Source organism: Pteronotus mesoamericanus, unplaced genomic scaffold, assembly GCF_021234165.1.
Source record: "Pteronotus mesoamericanus isolate MK-2021 breed Mesoamerican mustached bat unplaced genomic scaffold, CSHL_Meso_final scaffold_1186, whole genome shotgun sequence".
In the NCBI taxonomy this organism is placed as follows: Eukaryota; Metazoa; Chordata; class Mammalia; order Chiroptera; family Mormoopidae; genus Pteronotus; species Pteronotus mesoamericanus.
The window spans coordinates 7,985,203-8,011,948 of NW_026555302.1; the positions used below are offsets into that span (position 1 = coordinate 7,985,203).

The 26,746-nt window shown below is 39.7% G+C and overlaps 1 protein-coding gene across 2 annotated transcripts in view; it reads right to left on the reverse strand.

The window, feature by feature from the left end:
* RASAL2 (RAS protein activator like 2) overlaps nt 1-26,746 on the reverse strand; it is a 272,437-nt gene that overhangs the window by 34,018 nt on the left and 211,673 nt on the right. For both annotated transcript variants that reach the window (XM_054587721.1, XM_054587720.1), the window contains exons 5-7: nt 16,271-16,380; nt 2,035-2,188; nt 493-591 (exon numbers count right to left, since the gene is read on the reverse strand). In XM_054587721.1, coding sequence (XP_054443696.1) covers nt 493-591; nt 2,035-2,188; nt 16,271-16,380 — 363 coding nt within the window. The remainder of the gene's footprint in view (nt 1-492; nt 592-2,034; nt 2,189-16,270; nt 16,381-26,746) is intronic.

Here is a 26,746-nt window from a genome sequence, read left to right on the forward strand (position 1 = left end):
TGCTGATTATATACTTCATTATGGGTAATCAAGAAATAATGAAAGGGATTGCTAGCTCATTGTTCAGGACCATAGCAAGCTCTAAATAAGAATGTGTCAGAATCTTTGCCACATACATTATGTTTTACTTGGGTTGAAAAATACAACTCCGTAACATCAGTTCTCAGATAACCAGCCTCGTAGCAGCTGGAATGATGCCTGCAAATAAAAGCTGAGCAGTTAAGAAGCTTGTGCTCTAGGCCCATCTCTATCACGCGCTGACTTCTGACGCGGGCAAGTCACTTCACTTCTCTGAGCCTTCTCATCCACAGTGGTAAAACCACGATAATATCTGAGAGAAGGATTTTCAGCATAAAATGGCATAACATGTTGGAAATGTCAAATGTGTTGAAAAAGGTCTATAAAAATTAAGGTATTATCACTGCATTTATCTTCTATCAATTACTGCTCAAGGAGTTACGCATTTTTGTGGACACTCAGAGCCACAGTTACCTTATTTGGCTGAACTGTCCTGCGAAGGTTTTCCATCCACTTATCTCTCTCTGAGGCGGAGTTGCAGCTGAAGCATTTACTTCCACTCAAGTAGGTAACCTTAAACATAAAGGTCAGAGGTAAGGAAAAGAAAACAGGGGGTTTGGGGGCTCTAGTTTCCTAGTTGTATCATTTAAGAGCTGGGGATGCTCCAAGAACGCATGTCAAACTACATGAAACCAAGTAGCATTCGCAGCCTTGTGATTTCTGCATCTATACCTTCATCCACTTTCTACTTTGTATCCTCACTCATCTGTAGGGGTGAGGACAAGGAACACTGAGAATTCAGCTCAGGAACCTAAAACTGTTCAGAAGGATCAAAATTAAAAACCTTTCAGGACACAAATTACCTGCAAATGCACACTCTCAACTCTGAGTGAGTTAAAAGGGGAGAGAGTGTCTGAAACAGCTCACCCCGTTTCTTGGGGCTGCCCTCCCTACAATATTATAAGGGAGCTCCAAATGAAATTGAAAAGAGTTACCAGTATTCAGTTATTATCTCTGGAACCCCTTTCTCCTCCACTAGCAACCCTGCCTGGTGATTTCTAGTCTTTATTAGGTTAAATTGAACACTCTTATCACCACCCTTTGAGAAACGAAACATGTTCTCTACATGCCCAGCACTTAACACTGGGTTTGCTATTCTACCTGTTGAATTCAGGTCCAAAAATACAGGAATATTCAAATGACTTAATAAAAAGAACACTAACAAATGACCTGTCCAAATTGCTAAGTGTGCCTACATACTGACTCAGTCTTGGGTTGTATCCTAGTGAATTAACTCAGATTATATATTCTGATCTAATAGGGTAGCTACTAGCCACATGTGACTAGTGAGCGCCTGAAATGAATGTAGCTGGTCCAAACTGACATGAGCTATAAATGTTAAATATATATTTTGAAGACTTAGTACCCCCATAAAAAAGGTAAAAAAATCTCACTGAAAATTTTCATATTAGTTACATGTTGAAACAGTTAAGGGTAATTTGTTCATTTAAGAAATTAGACACGTGCAATGTACCAGGGACTGGGTGAGGTGCAGGGGATTATAAAAATAAATAAGACATGGTTCCAGATCTTGAATTGCCTATGTTGTAGGCAATTAGAAAAATTACATTTTGGTCCATTTCCTCAAATAATTATTAAAATTGGGGTCTTAGGCTTTTAGGAGAAAAATAGTACCTTTATCAATAATAAAAAATTGAAATACTAATTTAATGTTATTGTTAGTCTTGTGGCTTCTGCTGAGAATGTACTATGAACCCGCTGATTTGGAAAGCAGATTCAGACAAAAGGAAGGAGAAGCCATCGTTAATAACTTTCATCGCCAATATGATTAGATCAACAGATTTCCAAATCTTCTCCCTGTAAGTAAGTAATTTTCAGTACCTGAAAACCAATTAAGATGCCCGAATCAGCGCCAGAACAGTGAGCTCACAGAATTCCTGGACAGAAACCCTGTGTGCTGTTTAACTGCCCTTCCTCCTCTCCACACTGCTTTACCTCGAAGCAGAAGTCTTGCCCGAGGATGCTGCTGTGCAGCGGCTTCACGGACACGGGCTCCCCCCGACCGAGGTCCAGGCACTCCACCGCGCTGCACGGGCTCAGCAGGGACTCGTGGGAGCGGGACTCCTTCAGCTTCGGCAGCCCGCGAGACCTCGGAGAGACAGACAGGGAAGGCAGTGTCACCATTGGCCAACAACAAGTAAATAAAGGTCTAATGTGGTGGAGGCTCACCAGAAACGTGTAAATGTCTGCAAAAAAACAGGTGAGGAGCACATTAGCAGTTAATCTTTAATAATAATAACAGTAACTCTATTTACGTGGCCCATATAAACCTTGTATGTATTTGTGTATACGCATGTATGCACTGCTTTCCTCAATAAACCAGAAAAACATACTATAATTTTACTAGTCTCAAGGGAGCGCAAAGCTCCAGTACAGACGTTGTTTTTATCCTCACTCCTGTTTTGGAGATGGAGAAATACATACTATTCAAGGTTGTCTTATGTATTCTTATTTATGCAGAGGTATTATCAAAAGATGTATTATTTCTTTTTTTCATGCTGTAGCATTATCCTCTCCTATCACTGATAAAATAATTGTGGCTAAATCCTCATTCTGTTTCTTTCTGCTTTGGAAGAAACACACACACACACACACACACACACACACACACACACACACACACACACAGTCAAAGCCAAGCTTTTCAGCACAAGACCCTGCCTTTCAAAAGGTCTGATTTCCATCTCAATATGACATTCTTTTCTGGCAAGCTTTTGGTTCTATCCATGCTTTACTGTATAAATATGAATAAAGAATAAAATGCCTTGAAGAAACCTCCCACCCACAAAAGAAATGTTCAAACTCTCATCTAGAAGAACAGTTCTTTGTCAACACCATTCCGGCGTCCTGACTGATTCTGTTTCCTGGCCGTTTGAAAAGGAGGCTGGGCGTCTCGTCACTATAGGAGCTGGAACTTTGCTGCCTGCCTCTTGGATGAATTAACAAAATCAAACAATATAAAGCACAATATTTTTGAAACCAGTAATGGACAGCCATGTAGTTTTACTCAATAATTATAGTATTTATTGACTGAAACACCCAGAATTAAATATGTATATATATTTCAAGCTGAAATACCTAGTGACAGGGATAAAAAGAGATGCCTTGTGTGAGGACATTTGTTTTTATAGAACACATTAAATAAGCAGCTTCATTCATTTCCTTGAAATAACCATGTTAACATGAAAAGGAACTGAAATGCTTGATGAGAGAGTAGCTTTCAGTTAAATTATAAAGTAATGAGGTACAGGAAAGTAGCATTAAAGTCCTCGCTTTCTCTCTGTTTCCACTGTGACATCATTTGATCAAACTCCATGCAGTAAGAAACATCTTAAGCAATAGATTTCAGCCCATTCTTTTTTCCATACATAAAAACCCAACCACCATTTAATGTTTAGACCAACAAACGTGCGCTCTGATATTCAGCAGTCTTTTTAAGGCCAAAAAGTCAATAATTATATTTATTATTGATAATACAAAATATGCACAGAAGCCACCTAATGTTTTGTGCATAAAAATATAACAATGTAACAGCTCCACATTTATTTCCTTTTGTTCTACTGAAGGAGACAATGCCATGATATATTTTGCAAAGATAGCACAACTATAAATAAGTGCTAAAACAATTTTACTTTCATGTAATTACCATACAACCTTCCCCAATGTGCTTCATGGGAAGCCTGGCTGAGGCAACAGGACACTGTAATCTCTGCGAAACACACAGAGAACAACAGCTCCAGCCCCCCTTCCCCAGGAGGGGCTGCTTGGAGGGCCAAGCCTCTCACGTTCTGCGAGTGAGCCCTCCCAAAAGGAAAGAAAAAGACATGCTTCAAATAGAAGGACGTACGACAAAAGGCTCACTTTTACTTTTAAAATTCTCTAGGAAAATATTCTCAAACAGAAATCAAATTTTTTTCAAACAAAATAAATGTCTACCTACATGAAGCAATTGTGTAGCCACCTGGCAGGGCAACCCCAGAGCATAGCGGAGCCACATGTCCCGGTAGAGCAAGGCACTTTCTGAACTACCTCTCAGAAAACACCTCTCTGTTTAGAAGAACCAATAGAAGACGGTTTCCCTGCTGCCTTCGGTTACTGACAACATCTTGGGATCAATGTCTTCCAGGAGCAATTTCAAGTCCTCAATAGAAGAACAGAAAGACAAACAGTGGAACTTGAAGTCATCTTCTAAACAGACGGCAGGATAGGCAATATTCCTTCTCCTCCTCAGGCGGCATCAGCCCCTTAGGTAACACAAACAAGGACCTGGGCTCTAGGCTGGGCCTGTTGCCATGGTGCTACACCTATAAGGAGATTAGAGCTGAAGGCAGCAGGGAGAACTGCGGCTTGAAGGGCTGAGGAGTGTGCTCTGCAGGCTGGACCATTTTAAGACAGAAAGGAATGGCAAGACCCCTGCCCTTTTCCATGAACAATTTCTCAGAGTCCAAGGCTGTAGGCAGAAATGGAGGCAACCAGGGGGTGGAGAAGAAGCTCTTATCTCCACTAGGGAACAAAGTTGAGAAGCTTTGCCTTGCTTCATACACATTTCCCTGCACCCTAGTAGAAGGCAGCTGCACATCCCAGCTTGCAAGTCCACTCTCTCTCACACCTATTTCCTGTGCAGTGCTCACCCTAGTTTAATGTTTCTAGGTGTGATTTTACATTATCTTATCTGGGTTACATGTTCTTTTTTCTTTTAGACAAAGTTGGATAAAATTCTTTATTCACCATATCTCTAATGCTGAACAAATTTCATTTTGATATTCAGGTCTAACTTCCAAACACAGCTATCAGATTTTGCAACCAAGCCTTCTGGAATAAGAATTCAAAACTCCTCCCAGTTACTGAAAGTGCAATTATTAATACATAGCTGAGAATCTCCTATTGTTCGGCATTTCTGTACATATTAACATGTATGTGTGTACATATTTACACCCACATGGTGAACAGAGCACCAAAGTCACTAATATTTTCAACGTTACTGCTGAATAAATAAGCAACCTCTTCCTGTACTGGGAGGCAAGCGTCCCTGAGAAGACAGAAACAATCCCCAGAGACGCGGGGTTACAGCAAACAGGAGGAGGAAGCAGACTGGGAACGGCTATGGAGCCGGGGTTGGGGTGGGCATGGCATTATTTGTGTAAATATTTCTATGTAACAGCATCAATAATCTCAAATCCCCTCTAAATCGCATTTACCACCTCCTGTACCTTCAGAAGGATTGACTTTCTTAGATCTGCCAGCTAGAGAGTTTTAGCAGCTTGTATGGCAGTTTACTTCTCTGATGGAAAGCAGAATGTGGGTCTATTGAGAGAATAATCAAAGTTTACATCAATTTTTTTCCAGTCCAATTTGACAATGCCTGGATCAAGGAACCTGACCTTGAGAGCGGACACTGTGAGTCCCCGACTACTGGCCAGAGCTCTCTCCCCGACCCCCACACTTCTACCACCCAACCCCACGCACTAGGTAAGGGCAATTCAGGGCTCCAATTGGACTAGTTCTCACTTTACTCAAGAAACTGCTTCCCAGAAGCAATTTAGTTCTAACCAAGGAACACCATGTTTTTACACATTTGTTTTAAGGTCAGCAGACAACCTTGATTGCTGTGTAAACTCCAAGACCCCTAAGAGTATGATAGGTAAGGGTTAAAAATCTAACTGCTTTGTAGATGAAGATTACCTGCTGCTTCTGACCTACTTAAGAGATAAACTAGGAGGAAGGAAAGGCATTCTAGTACTTACCACAGTGAGTATTACCTCGCTTTAACTCACATCCCTAGCTGAAAAGACAAACGTGAAGGAAGGGGAGGGGTGGAGAACCAACACACACACCATTGGATACACTGACGAAGGAAAAATAAGGGGAGTCAAAGAACTTTGATTAGTGCAGTGCTAAGTAAAACACAGCTGGATTTTACTCAGCCCAACCACTCAGTCTTTTAAAAAGCCAGATTTCCTCTGCAGTGCCCATGGTGCTTGGATGTGCTTGCTCAATCTGCCACATGTTTACAGATTCAGTCCCAAACTCAGGAAACTTTTAATTAAAAATGCCATTGCCACACAAAATCCTGCATTCCAGCACAGGTGAATTTCTGCTTGGCTTGGCAGTTCTGACTCGAGGCTGCCCCACCGAATTCTCGAAGAGACAGCTCAGCCACAGGCTGTGCGCATCAACACATGCACCTCTTTGCCAGTGTGCATTCCTGCGGCAGCTTGCCTCACCTGAAAATGTCCCCGGTAGTAATTAACTAAATTTGGTTATCCTTATACCAGAAAATTAACAAAGGGTCTAATTTTTTTTTTAATTGCATCTGAGACCTCACTTTGAGAAAAATGCATCTTGACTTGTTCCCCAAATTCAACTGTTTTTGAAACCTGGTATCCGTGAAAACAGGTAACTGATGTTTTCTGTTTGAGAGAACAGGTTCTTTCCTGTACTATAATCTAAAAGGTTTCCCTCCCTGATTTAAGGAAGAAGGAAAAAAAATTAAAGCTCATTCATCAATGTTTTACTTGTGTATCCAAAAAAAAAAAGGCCTCCTAGCTGCACTGGGTTACCTGCTGCAGTTACAGTCAGTCACCATTGCTTATATTACTTACTGCTTTTATGTTAGTTAAAAAAAAACCCCACACCAGTCACACGAAAAGCTGTTTGTGTAAACGTAACACACAGTGCTGATCTTCCTTCTCCCTGTTCTGTCTCGAGACAGGGTGGTCTAATGAGCCCAGCTGCTAACGGTAAAAAAGGATACTTGTCAGCCTGCGTTGTCACTTAAAATGAACAAACACATGGGAAGGAAATGTATCACCATAGACAAAAATGACATTCAACCTATTTTGGTACAAATGCATGTATACAATGAAGGTGGACACAGAAGGAAGACAAGATTATAAATGTTAAAACACATTCTGGAAGGCAGAAAATTCAACTAGCCTCCAATATGACCACTTCTCTGCAGAAATTGTACCACACTGTAATGCACTTTCTTTTTTTTGTCCTTAAATTGCAAATGAAGTAAACTCTACTATGCCTATTAAACAATTTAATATCAACACAACTATATTGAATTTTTAAAAACATCATGAAGCTAAACCAAACCACCCTCATTAACCAACTAAACTAACATGCTTACTAGTTAAAGGGTGAGTGAAAGGCTAATGACTTTTCTTTCTCTGAATTGTTAAACTTTTAGTCTCATTACTGCCATAAAATTAAGTACGGGAGAGAAGAGGATAAAAGAAGAAAACACTGATGGAGTTCAATAACATTTACTTGTTAATCATTCCTAAATTCATGACTAATTGCTTTCTCAGTAGTTTCTAGTTTTGTTGAATAAATGAATATATGTACGAACCCATCTATCCATCCAATAATTACTTGGAGTGCATTATGTCTGGCAGCATATTAGAAGTATAAATTCTGAGTCAGTATAAAAGCTAAAAATCATAAAACTTCTAGAAGAAAACATAGCTGAAAATCTCTTGGGACACAAAACCTCCCATAAACATTGCTGGTGGGAATGTAAAATAGCACAGATACTCTAAAAAAATGGTTTGATAGTTTCTTATAAACCTAAACATATCCTTCCCATACAACCCAGCAACTGCACTCTAGTGCATTAACGTCAGAGATGTGAAAACTTACGTGTACACAACTGTTCACAGCAGCTTTATTCATAATAGCTAAAAACTAGAAACGACTCCATGTTCTTCACTGGGTGAAGGGTTTAACCAGCTGTACTCCATCCGCACCATGGAACATGAGTCAGTAACAACAAGGAACAAACTATTGATAGAGGCAACTACTTGGATTGATTTCAAGGGCGTTCTGTTTAGTGAAAAAAAAACCCCAAAAAACAAACCCCAATCTTAAGTGGTTACATGCCATACGATTCCATTTATATAACAGTCTTGAGGTAAACCTACAGAGATGAAACGTAGATGAGTGGTTGTTAGGGGACTGGGCTGGGTGGGAGAGGCAGATACGACTGTACTGGGGTGGCAGAGGGGGCTCTTTCTGGTAATAATGGAACAGTCCTGTACCTTGACCGTGGCGGTGGTTACACAAATGCACATGTAAGATTAAACTGCACAGGACTACAAACACATGCAAATGAGTGCATATAAAAATGGGGGAAAACTTATAAATATCTGTAACCTAGTTAATAGTACTGCACCCATGCCAGTGACCTGGTTTTGATATTATACTTACAGTACAAGGCTCACTACTCGGGGCTGGGAGAAGGATTTGTGAGACTTCATGTACTATTTTTACAACTTCTTGTGAGTATGTAAATTCAAAATAAAAAGTTAAAAAGATAGCTTTAATTAGAAGAAACTCAAGAACCGAAGTGTATTGCTGCAAAAATCCCCCATACAAATGACCACTGCACTTAGTTTTAGGCATCTCCTAAAGTTGACTACTTTTAAACTAAGCTTTACCAGTGAGCCTCAGAATAGAGAACATTAATTAGAAAGTTCTGATTTGAGGGACGTTGGAAGGGGGTGAGGAAATCCTACTATGTGTGCTCACCTTCACCTCCAGACTTCGGCAGATGTAAGCAGCACTGCCAGAGCAGAACGGGCAAGCTGACAGACATCTGGAAGCCTGGAAAGCCTGACCATGGAGCTGACCCCCCACCCCCCGATTTTTGAGCATTTCCTAGTTTTTCAAACTTTTCAAAGTACACTGGAACAAAAGGCAGAAATATCAGCGTCTTCTCCTAGCCCAATACCTTCCCAGGTAACATGGCTTTAAAAGTGAAAACACTGCCAATATTGATTGTAGGAAATCACTTTACTGGCTTTTATCTGAATAGATGGCTTTGGAACAATGATGACTTTGTGACATCCTATTGATTTTGCTTCTAAAATGTTCCTCCTATCTCGTCTCTGTCTCTTCATTCCCACTGCCACTATCCTCCTTAGAGACTTCATTATTTCTTATGAATAGCTTTTTGCTAACTGGTCTCCCAAACTTAGTCTCTGCAAACTGAGTCATTTGAAATTCCATTGCTGGATTAATTCATACACAGAACAATTGTGATTAGGTTATTTCCTTACTCTAAAATGTTTAAAGGTTTCCCATTGCTTATACGATGAACTCCTAACATCTCAGTCTTACATTCAAGGACTGCTCTGGGTATGGAACGTTGGATTGAAAATAACTTCAACTCAGAACTTAGAAGGCATCGCTCCACTGACTGCTGGTTTTCAATATTTCTACTGAGAATTCCAATGCAGTTCTCCACTCTTCCTTCATATGTAACCTACTTTTTCTTTCTAGAAGCTTTTAAGATATTTTTTAAGCCTTGGTGTCTGATAGTCCATAACGCTGGAAATTGACATGTGTGTGCACGCGCAGGTCGGTGTGTTTGGTGGGGTGACTTTTGTCTTTTCTCATTCACTGTGCCAGGAATTTGGTGGCCTTCCCAATGTGGACTTTCACATTTTCTTGTGTTGGGAAATTTCCTTGTATTATTTCTTTGACAATTTCCTCTCCAAAGCTTTTCTATGCTCTTTTTTACTAAAATCTTCTGGTTGATTCTTCTCATTTTATGTTCCACTTTCCAGGAGGGGGACTTGACTTTAGCATTTATATTTTTAATTTCCAAGTTCTCTTTCTTGTTCCACTGGTTTTCCTTCTTGCTATTGTGTCACAGATGCACAATCTTATCTTTTGAAAATACTCACTATGTTTTGAAGTTGTTTTTGGCTCTATGCATTGTCTCTATTTCTTTTGGGTTCTTTTTCCTTCCTCCTATTTATTTGCCTTTCACATTGGAAATTTCCTCAAATATCTGGAGAATCTTTGCTATCTGTTTATATTTAAGAGTAAAGCCCTAAAAAGCTCAAGGGAAGCTTTGTGTGCTGGAATGGAGCTTGTAGACTAATGAGCTTCACTGTAGAGTACTTCCTGGCCAGCTCTTTAAAAAAAAAAATTTTAACATCTTTATTGAGATATAATTCACATACCATAAAACTACCCATTCCAAGTGCATTTCAGAATATTCAGAGTTGCAGAATTATCACCACAATCTACACTTAAAACATTTTCATCACTCCAAAAATAAACCTCACGTACTTTAGCAGTCATTCCTCATTTATCACTCCCCATCCACTCATGTCTCCAGCCTCTAGCAGCCATTAATCTACTGTCTCTAAAGATTTTAAAGATTTGTCTATCCTAGACATTTCATGTAAATGAAATCATACAATATATATATGGTCTTTTATGACTGGCTTCATTCACTTAGTATAAAGTTTTTATCCAACTTGTACCATGTGTCAGCACTTCATTCTTTTTTATGGCTGAATAATATTGCATTGTATGAATATATCATTTTTTTAAATTCATTCATCTGTTGATGAACATATGGGTCATTACTACTTCTTGGGTTCTATGAAGGTTGCTATAAACCCTCACATATAAGTGTTTGCAGTGACATTTTTTTTTAATCCTCAAAAATTAATCCTAATTTTTTTTAAACCTAAAGATATGTTTATTGATTTTTAGAGAGAGAGGAAGAGAGAGGGGAGAGGGAGAAACATCAATGTGCGTGAGAAACATTGATCGGCTGCCTCTCACATGCGCCCCTCCTGGGGCTCAAACCTGCAACCTAGGTATGTGCCCTGACTGGGAATCAAACCCACAACTTTTTGGTGCACAGGATCATGCTCAGCCAACTGAGTCACCCGGCCAGGGCATGGTGATGTGTTTTTATTTCTCTTGAATGTATTTCAATTCTTAGGAGTGGAATTACCAGCTGAGATTGTCCTGGGGGAACACAAATACCAGTGTCCGTAGGTTTTTTATCTGGGATGGCTCAGTTTCTCAGGCTTCCTAGGAGAAAGCCTGGCTGGTGGCCTTCGAGACCTGCGCGGGAGCGGAGCCTTCTGGAGGTCTGGGGCTGGGCAGATAAATCAGGCTCCTTCTTCCGTCACAGCCTGCTCGCCATCTTCATGATGTCCAACCTTCCTTTCTTCCTAACAATAGATTCTTGTACAGGGGGCAACAGTGGACCCAGTTATAACATTTCCTAGTTTCTCTTGCAAATGAAGTTGGCAATGAGACATAAATAGAAGTCACTGGATGGGTTTCAGTAAAATTGCTTCAAGGGAAATAACTTAGCTGGGAGACAGCTGTCCTTTTACAGGCCCCACTTCCCCGGAGCATCAGACATGGACGCTGCGGCCGGCACTCCAGCAGCATCTGGAGTGCACCGGAGGCCCTCGAGGACCCTACGGTTGGTGGGGGAAAGCCCGCAGAGAGCTCTGGCCCCGGCCCCTTGGCCCTGCCTGCCTCCAGACTTTTGTGTGAGGAAAATTAATTTTACCTTGTTTAAGCCATAATTATTTTGAATATCTGTTAATTAGCAGCTGATCTGAATCCTAAGTGAGAGACTTCATTTCATAATTTCCTCTTGCAGGACATTGTATCTGACCTTCCTCTAATTCTAAGTCATCTATCATTCAGATTCCTCCTAGTTTCATCAAAGATGAACTTCTTGTTTCTGTTTCTTACATTGAATAATTTTTAAGACAAAATAAAAATCAGAAAGGCTTTTACCTATCATCTTAAAAACAAACTTTACCTTCTAATCTTATTTCCTACCTCATCCAGTTACACACAGTGAATCATGTTCAGTATTTCTCTTTAAGCTCCGTAATTTCCTACTCTCTGCTTTTGCTCATGACTTCCATTCTAAGGAAACCTCTCTCCCCGTGACTGTTCCTAAGCTCAAAGTATACCTGCTTTTTAAGGTTCAACTCACAGACCACGGCCCCCAAGGTCTTGCCCACTGCCCCTGACAGGAGGCAACACCCCCTCACGTCATTTCCTCCTGGACGTCTACCTCGTTTACTGGGCTCCTTGAGGTCGGGGGCCATGTGCTTAGTTCTCCATAATCCCTTGCAGTGTGTGGCCTTTGAGTCTGCACATAGCTGTTACCCATGAAATATGTTACTGTGTATCAAGATTTGTTTTCCAGAAATATTATTTGGCAAAAATATTGCTTCTTGTGTCTATGCCCCACAATTTCACAAAGGAAATGTTGAGTTTCAGGATCCTAACAAATTCACCCCAAGAAAGCAACATTGGTACCAAATTCCATCAGGGCCCTACAGCAGACCTTAACCTATGATCATTGGCTACACAAACCTGGAGTCCTTAGGGTCTTTTGATCAATCAAGTCTGCATATTGAAATACCCTATGGTATTTTGTACAGAAAAGCTTTCTAATCTTATGTAGTAAACCTTCTTTAGATAAAACTAACTCATTTAAAACTGTTTCTCTGCCATCTTAAAATGGTCACTCAGACATCATGAGAATAATTTTATTTTTGAAAATATGAGTGCAGATGAGGCTTGTGCTTATCAAAAACCTTCAAGAACTGAAAATATCATGATCACTGCTTCATTATCCTATGATACCTCTGGGTGGAATATTTCCTTCTCTTGATAAAGGGAGAGATAAAATTATTTGCACAGCGTCATAATGAGAAATTTAATGAGAAACAGATCCATGGCTTCTTGAGATCCCTGGTCAATTTGGCCAGGTAAGCCACAAAGTAAGAGACTGATATGTTGGACCAAATGAAAATCTGAAACTTCTAAATAATTTAGGGACATGATTTTAAAATACAAGAAAGAGGCTGGGAGAAAATATAAGCGACATGCATAATGGCGGCTTCCAATCCCTGTTAACACGGCAAGTCCTTGGATGATGTCATTTTGTTCAATGTTGTTTCCTTGTAATGTTGATAAGATGCTGTAGGAACTTAGCTCTTGTATAAACCAAACAGCCTAGGATAAAACTGGTTCCATTATACATCCTTTTGCCTTTTTAAAGTTGCAGGAGCTATCCATGGTGTTAAGTGAGGACTCACCGCAGTCATAAGGTACTTCTCCAAACCATACGAAAAGGGACAAAAGGCTTTATAGAAAAATGGGCAAAGGAATGAATAGACAGGTCATAGAAGAAAATGTGACAAAAGGTTCAATTTACTAGGCATTAGAGAAACATGAATTAAAACAAAGAAATCCCCCACTCCCTGGCCTTTTTTTGAGTGGCAGTATAGTATAAAGATTAAGTAAAAAGATAGACTCTAGAGCCAGACTTCTTGGATTTGAAGCCCAGTTCCAGTTCTGCCATTTCCTAAGATGCATGACCTTGTGCAATTTTTACTAATTTCTATGTGTCTTTTCTCATCTTTGAAATGAGGTCATGAGAGTGACTACCTCATAGGGTTATTCAGATGATTAAATGAGTTAGTTTATGTAAAAGCTTAGAACAGCGTTTGGCACAAAGTAAACACTATGTACATACTTATTATTACTATTTGTCTATCATATTGGTCACATGCAAACAGCTGTTTGAAGGATAAAAGTGATCTTAATCTGTTGGTGGCCATGAACATTAATACAGCTTTTTTGAAGAACAATTTGTTAAGTGCATATTCTGTATCTAGTTGTTCTATTTGAGAAATCTGACCTAATCCCATAGGGACAAAAAGGTATCACAGAGGTTCAAAAATGTTCATTACATTTCTATTTTGTGTCATAGGAATAGAAACAATTTATATATCAATAGATAGGGAAGTGAATTATGTATATTACAAAAAACTGTAGCATACTAACAAGGCAGTGGTTAAACAAAATGTAGTTTACATGTTCTGACATACATACAAAGTTGTTCAAAATATTTGTAATAAAAAACAAGTCACAATCCCATCTATAGGAAAGCGAGCAAAACATACATAAGTGAACATTTATGTATGGATTTTTAAAGCAGTTTGAAAATATACAAATTGTTAATGAGGTTATTTATATGGGGAGATGGCAAAGGTGAAGAGGGACTTTCACTTTTATTCTGTACTTACATAATGAAACTTTAAAAAAAACCAAAAATATATGTGTATTTTACTGTATAATTAAAAAACTGAAAAATGGGCTGCTTACTAGGTTTACCTAGAGTTTCCAGAGATTTGACACAAGAATAGAAATGATTGGCTACTTAGATTTAGACATTATCTGCCATTTGGAAGAAATGGCCTGACTTCAGGAACTGATGCACATGACCCAAGAAAACCAGGGATCTTTGGAAAATCTTTGGTCACACCAGTAAGGGTGCCAATTGAAAGAATTCAGCTGAGTCATATCTTGTACATTAATTCTATTTATCTGTGCCTTCAGATGATTTGAAGGCAAGAGAGCCGATTTCAAAAGATTGTAATACATCTCAAACTCTTGTGAGTACATCCCTATACAAAAAGAGGAAAGTTTTTGAAAAACTTCTGTCTAGAAAACCTCTATGACTCAAATGGATTTTACAAATAAAAAAGGGTTGTCTAATACTTGAGGTTTACTAGTGCCTTTTTATTATGCTGTATTCAGGACAGAGAAATACTGCTATTGATTGAAGCAGAACAGCATGGAAGGCGCATCTAATGAACTCAGATCCCTGGCAAGGCAGCAGCCACACAGTAGCAATGTAAGAGACTCTGGAGGATATAATCTTTTGGTAATTCAATCCAAGAATTCCCGTAGGCTGCCTAAAGCAAATGGAATAGAAAAGAGCACTTTGTCTGAACGTAAGAAAGTGATATTTACTGCAAGTTTAAAAAATAAAGTGCTCTTCCTATAAAAACCATCTCTTTGCCTCCCACATTTACACATGATGGGCAGAGCTTAACATACTGGCTATTGAATTGGGAGAGCTTTGGTTGCTGTACAGCATCCTGGTTCTTAAAAACCAATATTCTGAAAAAATTGTCATTCCATTTTATTAAAACTTATTTATAAAATGTTTTTAATTCTTACAATGATGAAAGTTGTAGAATAATAGGAACCTAAAGAAAAGATATAAGAAGAAAAAGATTGGTTTTTAAAAATTACCTTCATACAAAGAGGTATAAAAGAGATAATGAACAATACAATTACACTGCAAATTGAATAGATTTGCTAATTTCACAGAGCACCTGTAATGTGTTCCAGGGATAAGAGGAGCAGATAAAGCAGCAGTTTCTTATCAACTCAGTATGGGGGTCACGTTTTTCATCAACAAAGTAAGAAGAGTAACCCTTCCTGGCAAGTCTATAATCTGCCATTACAGAGATTATAATCTCTATTTCTGAAGTTTGTTATGCAGATAACTGAAAACAATGGATTTACTGAAACAAAAGAATCTCAAGTACAAAGAAGAGTATCAAATATGAAAGGTAGGTATGAGTTCAAATCCAAGCTCTCCTAGCTCTGTGACGTTGGGCAAGTCTCTCAATCTCTTTTGCCTTAGTTCCTCATCTCTAAAATGTGGATAGCAACAGTGGTGTCTAGGGTGGTATTACAGGAGAGTATATTAAGAATGCTTGGTACATAGGTGGGCACTCGATAAATGTAGGCAATGGTGGTGATATGCCAAGATACAGAAAGTACTATTTCCCAAATTTTATACATTAATGATGGAATATGAAGTATTCAAAATGTGTCCATCCTAGCATACATGCAATGATTTTGGAAAGTCGTTATACTAGTGAGCTCTGTGCTTGGGGTTGACTTGAGCTGGCAGTCCCAATTATTGAAATCCAGGCTTCCTTTCCATACACGTCTTCCAGCTGTCACTGCAAAGCAACAAGACCAACTCCACACTCCGTACACAAAGAACAACACAGCAGTGAAGATGAGGTACACTGCCCGAGTCAAATGCCATTTTTGCTACTTATGAAACTGTGTCACCTTGTGCAAGATAACTCAACCTCTTATAGGACTGCAGGCGGTTACCTTACTATCTTACAGGATTATCATAAAGATTGAACAAGATAATGTGTATAGTGCTCATGAAAAGTGGTAGCTCTCAGCACCATCATCCCTTATGGTCATTCTACAACAGAAAGGCGTATCTCTGACCACTAGACTTGACTCTATAGAAACTCTTGACTCTGTGTATCCATGTACTCTCCAATATTGTAGGTTTCTTACACAGGCTGGGTATTTGAGTCAACATTGTGGACTTTGCCTCCCTCAATATGAGCAAGACAGACAAAAAAGTAAATTTGCATTGGATATTTCTAATGATCAACAATGCCCAATTATCAAAGTTAGGTAAGACCAACATGCCTTATCAGAAGCCACTGTAACTCCTTTTTCTGTTTTAAGCAAGTTAATGTCCTACCTGTCCTCTGTATTGCGCAGGGATGGAAGCCGAAAGCTCGTGTTTCTGTCCAGCTTTGATTGGCTTTTGGTTCTCTTGATGGAGCCTTTCAGGCGCTTGCTGAAGAAGCCCTGGAACGAGAAGGAGATGGGATGGGAGAGGGGACCAGAAGGGAACCCTGCTGTCTCCCTACTCTGCTGCGCTATCTTTGCCAACAATGTTCAGATTTTTACAATGATGACAAGAAACAGAGCCCAGCTTTTCATTTTTTAATTTGTAAATAATAGTTGCTTGAAACCACGCGGTAATAAGACCAAAATTTTTTCTTCTATCATAATTGGGATAATTATACTTTTTGACGGCACTGAATTTCTTATTTCTTAATAGTTTCTATACTAGCAATGGTAGAGAAATGAACTCTAATAATAGATTTTTAAAAAACATAATATAGAAAAATATACTATTTCTATGAAGATGGTGTCAGCAATTTCAATAGAAATGGTATCCAGTAATTTCCAGAACTAAGTTAAAGGAAAACAGGAAAGGAGAATATCATGTACAAAGGCCTTGAGATCAGAAGGCAGTTGGTGCATTGGAAGAATTAAAAAAAAAAAGAAAGTTAAATAATCAGTGCATAGTAATATGCTGGTGGTCTCAAAAGCGTTAAAATTAGATGTGATATTTATAAAATTAAGTTTTAAATGTAGATGAACTATTTTAAAATGAAATAGTTATCACTTACCACTTATGAAACCACCAAAGCATCTAAGCTTCAGAAGAATAAAGTCCTTTATAGTTTTTGGCCTCTGCTTGCCTCCTGCCACTTTCCACCAAACTATCTAGAGCTCCTTGAACATCTTCTTGGTCCTAATGCCTCACAAATAATGGGCTTTCAATAAAAGCTGGTTGGATAAAAGAATAAATGCAAGAATGAATGATGATGGTCACTGCTTTCAAGAAGAAATTCTATTGTTGGTAGATGAAAGGACATCTTATAAAAGTACATCAAAATGCCTTGAGAAAATGTTGTAATTCAAAGAAAAGTATTTTGACACATGGAAATTAACACCGTGACATGATTATTATTTTATAAAAGCTGTACCCAGTAAATACTTCTATAAGGAAAAAAAATACTAGGCCAGTATTAGCATGTCAAATCTTTTATGTTCCTTTAGTTACCGCCATACCCACTGCTTTGGGGTGAAGAATGTATTAATCAGGATAAGCTAGGTTATGCTTACCTAGTAACCCCATAATCTTAGTGGCAATAAACATGCTACATGTCTATAAATGGATCAGTTAAGGAAGTTGAGGGCCCAACTTTAGGCTGTCCTCACACAGGGACTTCGGCTAAGGAAGGCTCAATCATGTGCTTCTGTAGTTGTCACGGAAGGATAAAGGCAAAGTGACAAATTATATACCAGCCCTAAATCTTCATGCCACTCCCGGTCTCGTTTCATTGGACAAAAGGTCACATGACCACACACAATTTTTACAGAGAAAGGATGTATAATCCTACCACGTATCTAGAAAGAGAACTGGACATATCAGTGAACAGTAGAGTGGACTACCACAGTGCTTTTCTATGCCAAGTGTTTTGCAGACACACAGGCACTGCTTCTTCCATTGGAAAAAACAGAAACAAAAGTTTAAATCAGAAGTAGAACTATTTTGTTGACTAAAATAAATAAATGTTTATGTCATTTCTGTTGTTCTTATACCCCAAAGAATAAGGGTAAGAATGTCACATAGACAAATTCCCTAGGCTATTTTTTCATTCAGGTTTACGGAGACTGATGAGTGGGAAGAAGACAAGGCTGTTTATCAAAGCACTATATTTCTTGGAGACAGGCATTTGCCTGGTCTCCTGTACGATTGCAGCGTCATTAGGGACGGTCACAGTCACTTGCTCTCCAAGGCAAAGGCTTGTTTACTACTTTCTCTGGCTCAGTGAGGACTAGTCACCCCACTGGCTCAGATCTAGGTTTACAGAATTCTATTAGGACTTATTTATAGTTGGTTAAAAACCACTGGCCTAAGTTGAGATCCAGCTTAGGGCCTGACCAAATACCATATACAAATACATTCCTAACAAAAATACAGTTAAGCAGTTAACTGAGAATGTACTAGTAGCTGTTCACTTACACAGTACTTTAGCTTGACTCTTTGTGGCACTTATAGCATACTTTATATTTTAACCCATTTATTTTATGTCTACTTGTTGTAATGCACTGTACCAGCTGTTGGAAAAAATTCAAAGATAAAACAGGCACAACTCTACCCTCAAGGAGCTTATATAATATAGGATCTAGAAATGAAATATAAATATATGACACAATTAGGAAGGTACATGTTCTTAATGCCTAGTATATTTAATCACAAAGTAAAAGTTACCCTATTTCTCTGAATCTAGCATATTACCAATTGTCACTCCATTATTTTATGTATGCTAAGAAAAAAGCAGCCAATTAGACTACAACACAATGCTTTATCACTTAGACCTTTTATCTTATATTACAGATATTTTTTTAAAAACTTATTTAGGCAGGTTTTGTCACATACCACACAGCATCTATATAAGAACATATGCAAAATAAATTGGGTGAGGTACTCCTAATGCTTCTTCAGCTTCTGAATGGCTTTTTGACTCAGAGGAATTGTTCATGTTTCTTCACAGACAATCATGCTGTATTCTTTTAGGAATGTTGATGACAGAGCATATCCTTAAAGAATAATCTACACACAGAGCTGTTAAAAATTGAAAAGATGAATTGATGAAACATGGTATTATTTTAGAGAGGTACATAGGAAATGATCTCAGGAATTCAGAGAAAGGAGAGGATGCATCATCTGGAGAAATATGCGGAAGTTATGGGGAAGATCCGAAGGGCAGGCTGGATTTGGGTGGGGGAGCGGTGAAGCACAGCGTGAGGAGCGGGAGCGGAGGTAAGGACCCGTGGCGCACACAGGGAGTAGGTTAGCCTGGCTGGGATATGATTAGGAATAAAGGAAAATAAGATTAGAAAGGTAGTCCATCCAGCTATTAATGTATAGTTATTGTTCTCATTGGTCCTTAAACTTTTGAGGGTAAATATAAGGTTAAATATCTATCTTAATGTCTACCATAGTGTTTAAAGCTTAGTTAGTGCTTAATAAATATCTGATAACTATGTGTATGAAATTATGGTTGTTTTGGCAACACAGATAAAGAAAAGTTTAAGACAGCCCAGCGATATTTCATGGAGGTACAATAGTAGAATCTGCTATACAAAATTCTGTTTCTCATCTTGATATGAGTGAAACATAGTTTTCACCTGAGAATACAGTTTAGCTTAGAGCCCTTCCTGACAGAAGTTCTCCATTCCTCCCTGCCCAATATTCGGCAGTCCCCAGGCCGAGGTGCTGGGGTTTTCCAAGCTTACCATGACAGCTTCCAAACCTTTACTCCATAAAGTAATTTTATTCCATAAAACACTGGTTTGGAATAAAGCATATTCTTCGAGGTTCACACCATCTTGATTTAGCTTCCTTTATTATTCTTTGCTGTTCTCATGCATTAATCTCTCCTTCACTTTTTTATCCATGAAGGGCTTTAGGCTCTAATTTGCAATATTTCTGTCTCTTTACTGCTAACATCATGCTAGTAAGTCACCGGACAGCGATCCATCTAATATTCTAGCTGCACAATTCCTTGACCCTAAAGTCCTTATCCTCCTCTCCAGCTACCCACTCCTAGAGCCACACCTTCGATACTAACATCATTCAGATAATCACCTTAACACCTTACACAGTGCGATTCTTCTCTCTGACTTCTCTTCCTGACCATGGAACTCTTTCTTCCAGTACATCTGCTCCTCAACTTCAGGATACCTCCAGTCTCTTGACTACCCCATTTTATCCCTGTTGGTGTTTTCTTCTCTATCCAACCTGGACTTCGTGGCCAATCGGCTACAGCTATTCAATTACCAACAACCTCCATTCTCTTCGTGATCAACTACTAAAATCAAAACTAGATCGACATTTAAATTCTGGTCCGATGGCCAAGCTGTTCAAGAAGGCCACATAGGTAAACACACTGATGCTACTAAAAATTCACTATCTCTAAGTTAGGCTTGGCTTCTACTACGCTTCTGCCCTGGACCAAGCATGCACTGCACCTTCCGGCAACAGTACCCGCTCTGGAAAATCTCGGAGTGGAGGGCATGCACACTTGCCCATCACCTTCTTCTGCGCAATTCCTAAGTGCAGGTCACTGCACTTTGTGCCATGCAGTTCTTCTGGCTGTAGGTCACTGGACTGGGGCGGAAAACTGACAGAAAGTTACTTACAAGAGTGGTCCTGGTTGGAGTTCCGCCCATAGGATATGGTTCCACCTGGAGGCTGCTGACTGCTCTAGCCTGGCCCCTGGCCTTGCCCTGCTTCGTGCTGTACATGCCAGCACCTCTGCAGGCCTCCGGCTCTCTACGCTGGCCGCGCATCTCTGCTGTTGCTCACATTCCCTCCCTCGTCCCTGGCCAAGTCACTCTCTCAGACTCAGCTCAGGGATGATCTCCGGTGTGTCTTTTTTGACATGTCCTGACCCTGCTGTAGATTAGGCGCTCCTCTTCTGTTTCCAAATACCTATAAATAGCACTGGCCTTGCTCTTAGCCCACTGCATGCCTACTGGTGTGCCAAGTCTCCTGTACTAAACTCAGAGCTCCTCGGGGCATGGATTAAACAGCCTTTGCGTTCCCAGGGTGGGCCTAAGAGCCGGCCTTCAGGAGGGGCTCCGTGAATGCTTGTAGCACTGAAGTAAAATAGGCAGTGGAATGGATAAAAGCCACCAAGCTGTTTTTGCTACAAGTGCCATCCTAGAAAGAGCACGGACCTCTGAATCAGAAAGTACGGCTGCAAGTCCGGGCTCTAATTTCTCATAGCTGAATGACCTCAGACAAGTTGCAACTTCTAGGTTTCTGATTTCTTATTTGTAAAGTGAGGATTTTAAAAAATCCTTTTTTCCTAGAACCATTCCAGAGAAAGATAGCTGAACACAAAAGTACTTTTAAAGTAATAGAAAACGGGTACTTGTAATTATTAACTGAATGTGGACCTAAGGTGAGACACTGCGCAGGCTAGGTGAAACCATGATTTATCCTCCTAGAAACTACCACCACAAGGAGGAGAAGGAAACTAGAGTGCATTCCACAGCAGCAGGGAGTTTGGCTGTTTTGTTCAGTGTTGCATCCTAGCCCCTACAGTGATGCTTGGTATATTATAAATGTTCCATTAACATTTGTTGACCGGATGAATTTCCTGGAGGCTTCCAGGGTGCAAAGAGCTGGCCAGGTGCTTTCTGATATGTAATACCAGTTAGTAGACGCAACACCTCCCCAAACTTGGTATTCAGTTATTTGCTGTAGGCAATGCACTTACGAATGAGTAGTCAGGATTTAAGCATAGTATGTTGCTAGTACCTAAAAAGTCTCATTCATTCACATATTTATGGAGCACCTATTATTTACCAGATATTTGAGGTACTTGAGATACACCAGCAAAAAAAATAAGTGCAAATCTTTGCCTTCATTAAGCTTATATACTAGTGGAATGAGGCAAGACAATAAACAAAGAACATAATAAAAGTAAAAAACAAGCACTACAGAATATAGAGCCGTTTAAGAGGACCGGAAACATAGAGGGGTCACGGTAGGGCTTAGCGAGAAAGATTATGAAGAACAGAGACTTGAAGCAGGTGAGTCAGTCTACAGATGGGAGGCAGGAAAAGCAGCCCAGGCAACAGGAACAGCCAGGGCACAGGCTTGAGGGTGGAGGCGGGCCTGCTACGCTCCAGGAGCCCAGAAGTCAGTGTGGCCAGAGCGGAGCAGGCCGTGGGGCATGGGTGTGGGACAGGAGGGCGGGGGAGCAGGGCGGCGGTACAGACACCGGAGGCCACCGTAAGGGCCTCGCCTTCTACTCCAATTTCTAAGGATGTCACTAAGGAGAGACAAGACCATTCAAAGCAGTCATAAATAAATAGGCATTTGCTTTTCTGAGGGAAACGCCTTTAGCTGTGAACTTACACATGTGTACTGATTTAATATAGTTTCGAGCAAGGACATGCAATATGCAAACAGCGCGTGCTCTCCATGAGCTACAGAAGACATATCCATAGCCGAGACGCAGGCAGGCGTCTGACTTTCCCAGGTCACACAGCTGCGAAGTGAGGTGCAGAACCCTCAGTCCGGGCTGCCTGACTCTGGAACCCTTGCTTTACGACCACTACACTGTATCATTTTCCACGTTCTAATTCCTCTTTGAATATTCTAGGTACTATGGTATAATGCATTTTCCTCATGTATGCCATACTTAATTTCTACACATATCTTATTATAGAATTACATACCACAAAGAGGCAGAATGCAGCATGACAGTTCAAAAATATGAGGAAATGAACAAAGAAACTAGTGTGACAACCTACTTAGAAGAATTTGTCCCTAAGACTCCTATTTATGTAATTATACTAAATTGAAACTTTATTTAAGTTACTTTTATATGGAAGTGATTCTATGGTCACTGAGAGAAAAACCAAATCCAAATTTAAAAACAGATGGATGCCAGGAGGAAGGTGTTTCTCTCTCGTTCACATGGAGTTATGACATCTACATCTGATGTTAGCGTGAGGAGTACAGGGGCTCCTACGAGCCCATGCTCAAAATCCGGCAGCATCAATGGAAACAAAGAGAGAGATTACAAACGAACTGATTTCATCCTCTGACAAAAGTCTAATCTGAAAGAATACTGATAAAACCCTCAAAAAAAATCCTACCGCATCGAGTTCTCCTCTGAAATGCTCATGGTACCATCTACAGTTCTTAAGAGGAGTGTAAAGCTCATCCTTTTAAACAACAACATTGTCATTGCAAATGATACAACTTTAATTAGTTGGTACCAACTATTTTCTGTCAAAATAAGGCTTACAATTAGCAACTGCCAGGGAAAGAAAGAGCCAAATGCTGCCTTTCTCGGCCTCTGGGTGAACGTTAAGGTAAGGAGAGTTGTTCACCGCCTGCCAGCTGGAGTAGCCCCTGAAGGCTGAGCTCAGCCGTCAGGACACGATCGGCAACTGAAATAAAACTGCCGCTGGGCAACCACGCTCTGTGGCCTCAGTGGTGGCGGTGAGAGGTGCTGGTGTCCGAGCGTTTCTGCTGTTCCCTTAACACATCGCACAGCAGAGGCAGAGAAACATGCCATCGCCTTTCCTGCAAAAACGTGGCGACGTGTGGCAGAGCCCTGCTTTCATTTTGAGGCTTTCGCCTTGGTGACCACAGAAGGGACTGTGCAATTTTAGGTGACTTTAGGAATTTTAATAGCAGTTCCTTAAACTATTGTATGACTCACACTCAGGAAATGTCACCTTGTCAACTAGAAAAGACCCAGGTGAGAATTGTTTTCATTCTTGTTTTTTAAGTTTTAGTTTAATAGTAAATTAATCTCTGTTGTATTTTGCATAGTTTAACAGTTCATATTATTATGGATTGCAAGTACCAGAGAAGAAGGGATATGTCATACACAAATTATTCCCTTCCTTTTTCTCTTAATATAACTTAGGAACTTGTAGATGTTCAATAAATGTTGACTGAAATCCAATTGTAGAAAATTAACAAGGAGAGAGGAAAAGGAGGGGTAACTGAAAATGCTAAACTCCATTTTCCAGTCATCATATTTTATTTACTTAGTTTATCTTCCCATTATTGGAAATCCAAACAGGAAGGGAAACTCTAGCCAACAAGAACAACAACAAAATAACAAACAGATGCAAGATGCATTATTACAGTTAATGGTTTCAAATGGGGTAATTTCTCCTCTAGTGGGGGTGTTCAGGTATTGGATAGGTACTGTTTTGTTTGTTTTGCAATTTTAAGCATCAAAAGGAACAGTTCCGTCATAAATTAAAATTGTTTTCCTAGACGAGCTGATGCTTCAGAACCTTTGTGCATACAGCACAGTGATCAGCATTTTTGAGAAGCATCCAACGATTCTCTTTTATGCAGCAAACTAAAACTTTTATTATGAAACTTTTAAACATACAAAAGCACAGAAATTAACATATTAAACACATACCCTTTAATCTGATCTAACCAATGTTAAAATATTGATATCATTAGATTATATTAAAATATGAAAGTAAAATATGCATGGATGTAACAGATAACATGTTATAACTTTTATAATATGATATGTTAAAACAAATTGCCATGTTAAGATTTGCCATTGGGGCAAAAGAAAGACATTCAGCACACCTTCTCTATCTCTAAGAAAGATTCTGTCTTAGAGGCTCATTTTTATTTGATAGAACGCTATTATGTCAGGTTTCTTTTGATTATTATTTTCCCATTAAATTTTTTCAAACCTTTTACTTTCAACTTATATATATTATGTATTAAATGTACCTTTTCTTTTAAAACATTAGGTTTATGGAGGTAAAACGTACAGATAGCAAAATCTACCATTTCTGGTCGGATAGGATGATGAGTTCTGACAAATGTAACCGAGACCGAGAACATTTCCGTCACCCCCCAGACTATAAAATTTTTAACAGTCAATCCTTTTCTTGCCCCTTGGCTCCTAGTAAACCATTAATCTGGTTTGTCTCTATAGTTTCGCATTTTCCAGGCTGTTACATAAATGGAATTATGCAGTTTGGAGTCCCTCTCACTTAGCATATTGTTTCGGAAACTTCCTGTGTTGCTGCATGCATTCATAGTCTGCTCCTTTTTATTCCATTGTATGGCCATACCAGAGTTTGTTTATCCATTTGCCAAGTGATGGACATTTGGGCCTATTATAAATAAATCTGTTTTAAAAATTGTGAACAAGTCTTCATATGCACATATGGTTTGGGAACCACTGATTTAAAAGTTTGGTAGGAAATTCACAATAAATAGCATGGAAGAAATGGCAACCTTTTATGAGCATAAGATGTTAATGAGGTGGAGTGGGGCAGGGATCTTGGGAAGGGAGGGAGTCCCTGATTTTTTCCTTTATATTTGAAGTAATTTTTGATTCACAGAAAATTTGAAAAAATAGGACAGAGAGTTTTCTGTTGCCTAGCTTCCCCTAATGTTAACATCTTACATCACCACAGTGTAAGTAGGAAAACTAGGAAATTAACTCAGGTACCACACTGACTGAAATTACAGACCTAATTTATCATTTCACCAGTTTTCCCACTGTATTAGCTTTTTATTGCCGCTGTAACAAATCACCGCCGATACGGTGGCTGAAACAGGACAAATTTATGATCTTATGGTCCTGTATGTCAGAAGTCTGGCACAGCACTCAGCCGGCTCACACCAAGGTGCCAGTGGGGCAGCCTTCCTTTTGAAGGCTCTAGTGGAGAATCTGTTCCTTGACTCTTCTGGCTTCAAAAGGCCACCCACAGTTCCTGGTTCACGGTCCCTTTCTCCAGCTACAAAGCCAGCAATATTGCATCTCTGAAAGGTTCTCAGTTTTTAAGCCTCATGTGATCAGATTGGACCCACGTGGATGATCTAGGGTACTCTTCCTACCTTAAGGTTTTTAGCCTTAATCACACCTGCAAAAGTCTCTTACTTTGTAAGACAACATATTCACAATTCTGCGTATTAGGATTTGGGCACCTGAGGCGGGGATGGGGGCTACTGTCTGAAGGTGGAGCAAAGGCACAGTGCCCACCAAGCTGAGCAGAAGGCATCTTAAGACCAAAGAAATGAAGCAGGCAACTCCATTAATTATAACAAAATTTACTGTAGGCTAATTTACTTATGGAAAGATTGGGTCAGCGTGGACAAATGATTCCTGCACTCTGTGCAGATTACTCTCTGTTACTGGACAGTCATCACAGTACCTATTTTACAGTATAGCTGGACTACTAACTGACAAGACAAAGGAAAAACCAATGCAGTACCAGCCAGGAACCATACCTTGTGGTGCTCTTATGATGGATAACCACTTAGAATTAATGCCAACACCTAGTTTGATATTGATCTTTGTTGCTCTCCCATCTTGCCCGTGTTCTGCCAGAAATCTTTATGGTTATATCGTGTGAACTTATAGGACAGAGCTACCCATTAACTATGAGCCTCTGGTGTGGGCTGAGACTAGTTAGGTCCGAGCTCTCAGCACAGAAAAAGCAGGGATACAAGACGGAGCCAGTTTTGTTTAAACTGACCTATACATGAGCATCATTTAGCTTCCCACACAGAGTTTACGTAATTACTTTCTTATGAGTGGGCATTTAGGTTGTTTTCAATATTTTGCAATTTCAAACAATGCTGCAAGGACTACCTTGTGCATGTGTATTTTCCTGCTGACGGAGGTGTATCTTCAGGGAAGGCTGCTAGAAGTGGGATTGCTGGGCCAAAAGGCAAGTGCATGAGTAGCTGTGCCAAAGTCCACTTCAGAACACGGGCTGTCCCAGTCTGCGTTCCCATCGGCACTGAATGACGGTCTCTTTCCCGTGGCCTTGCCTGCTGAAATCT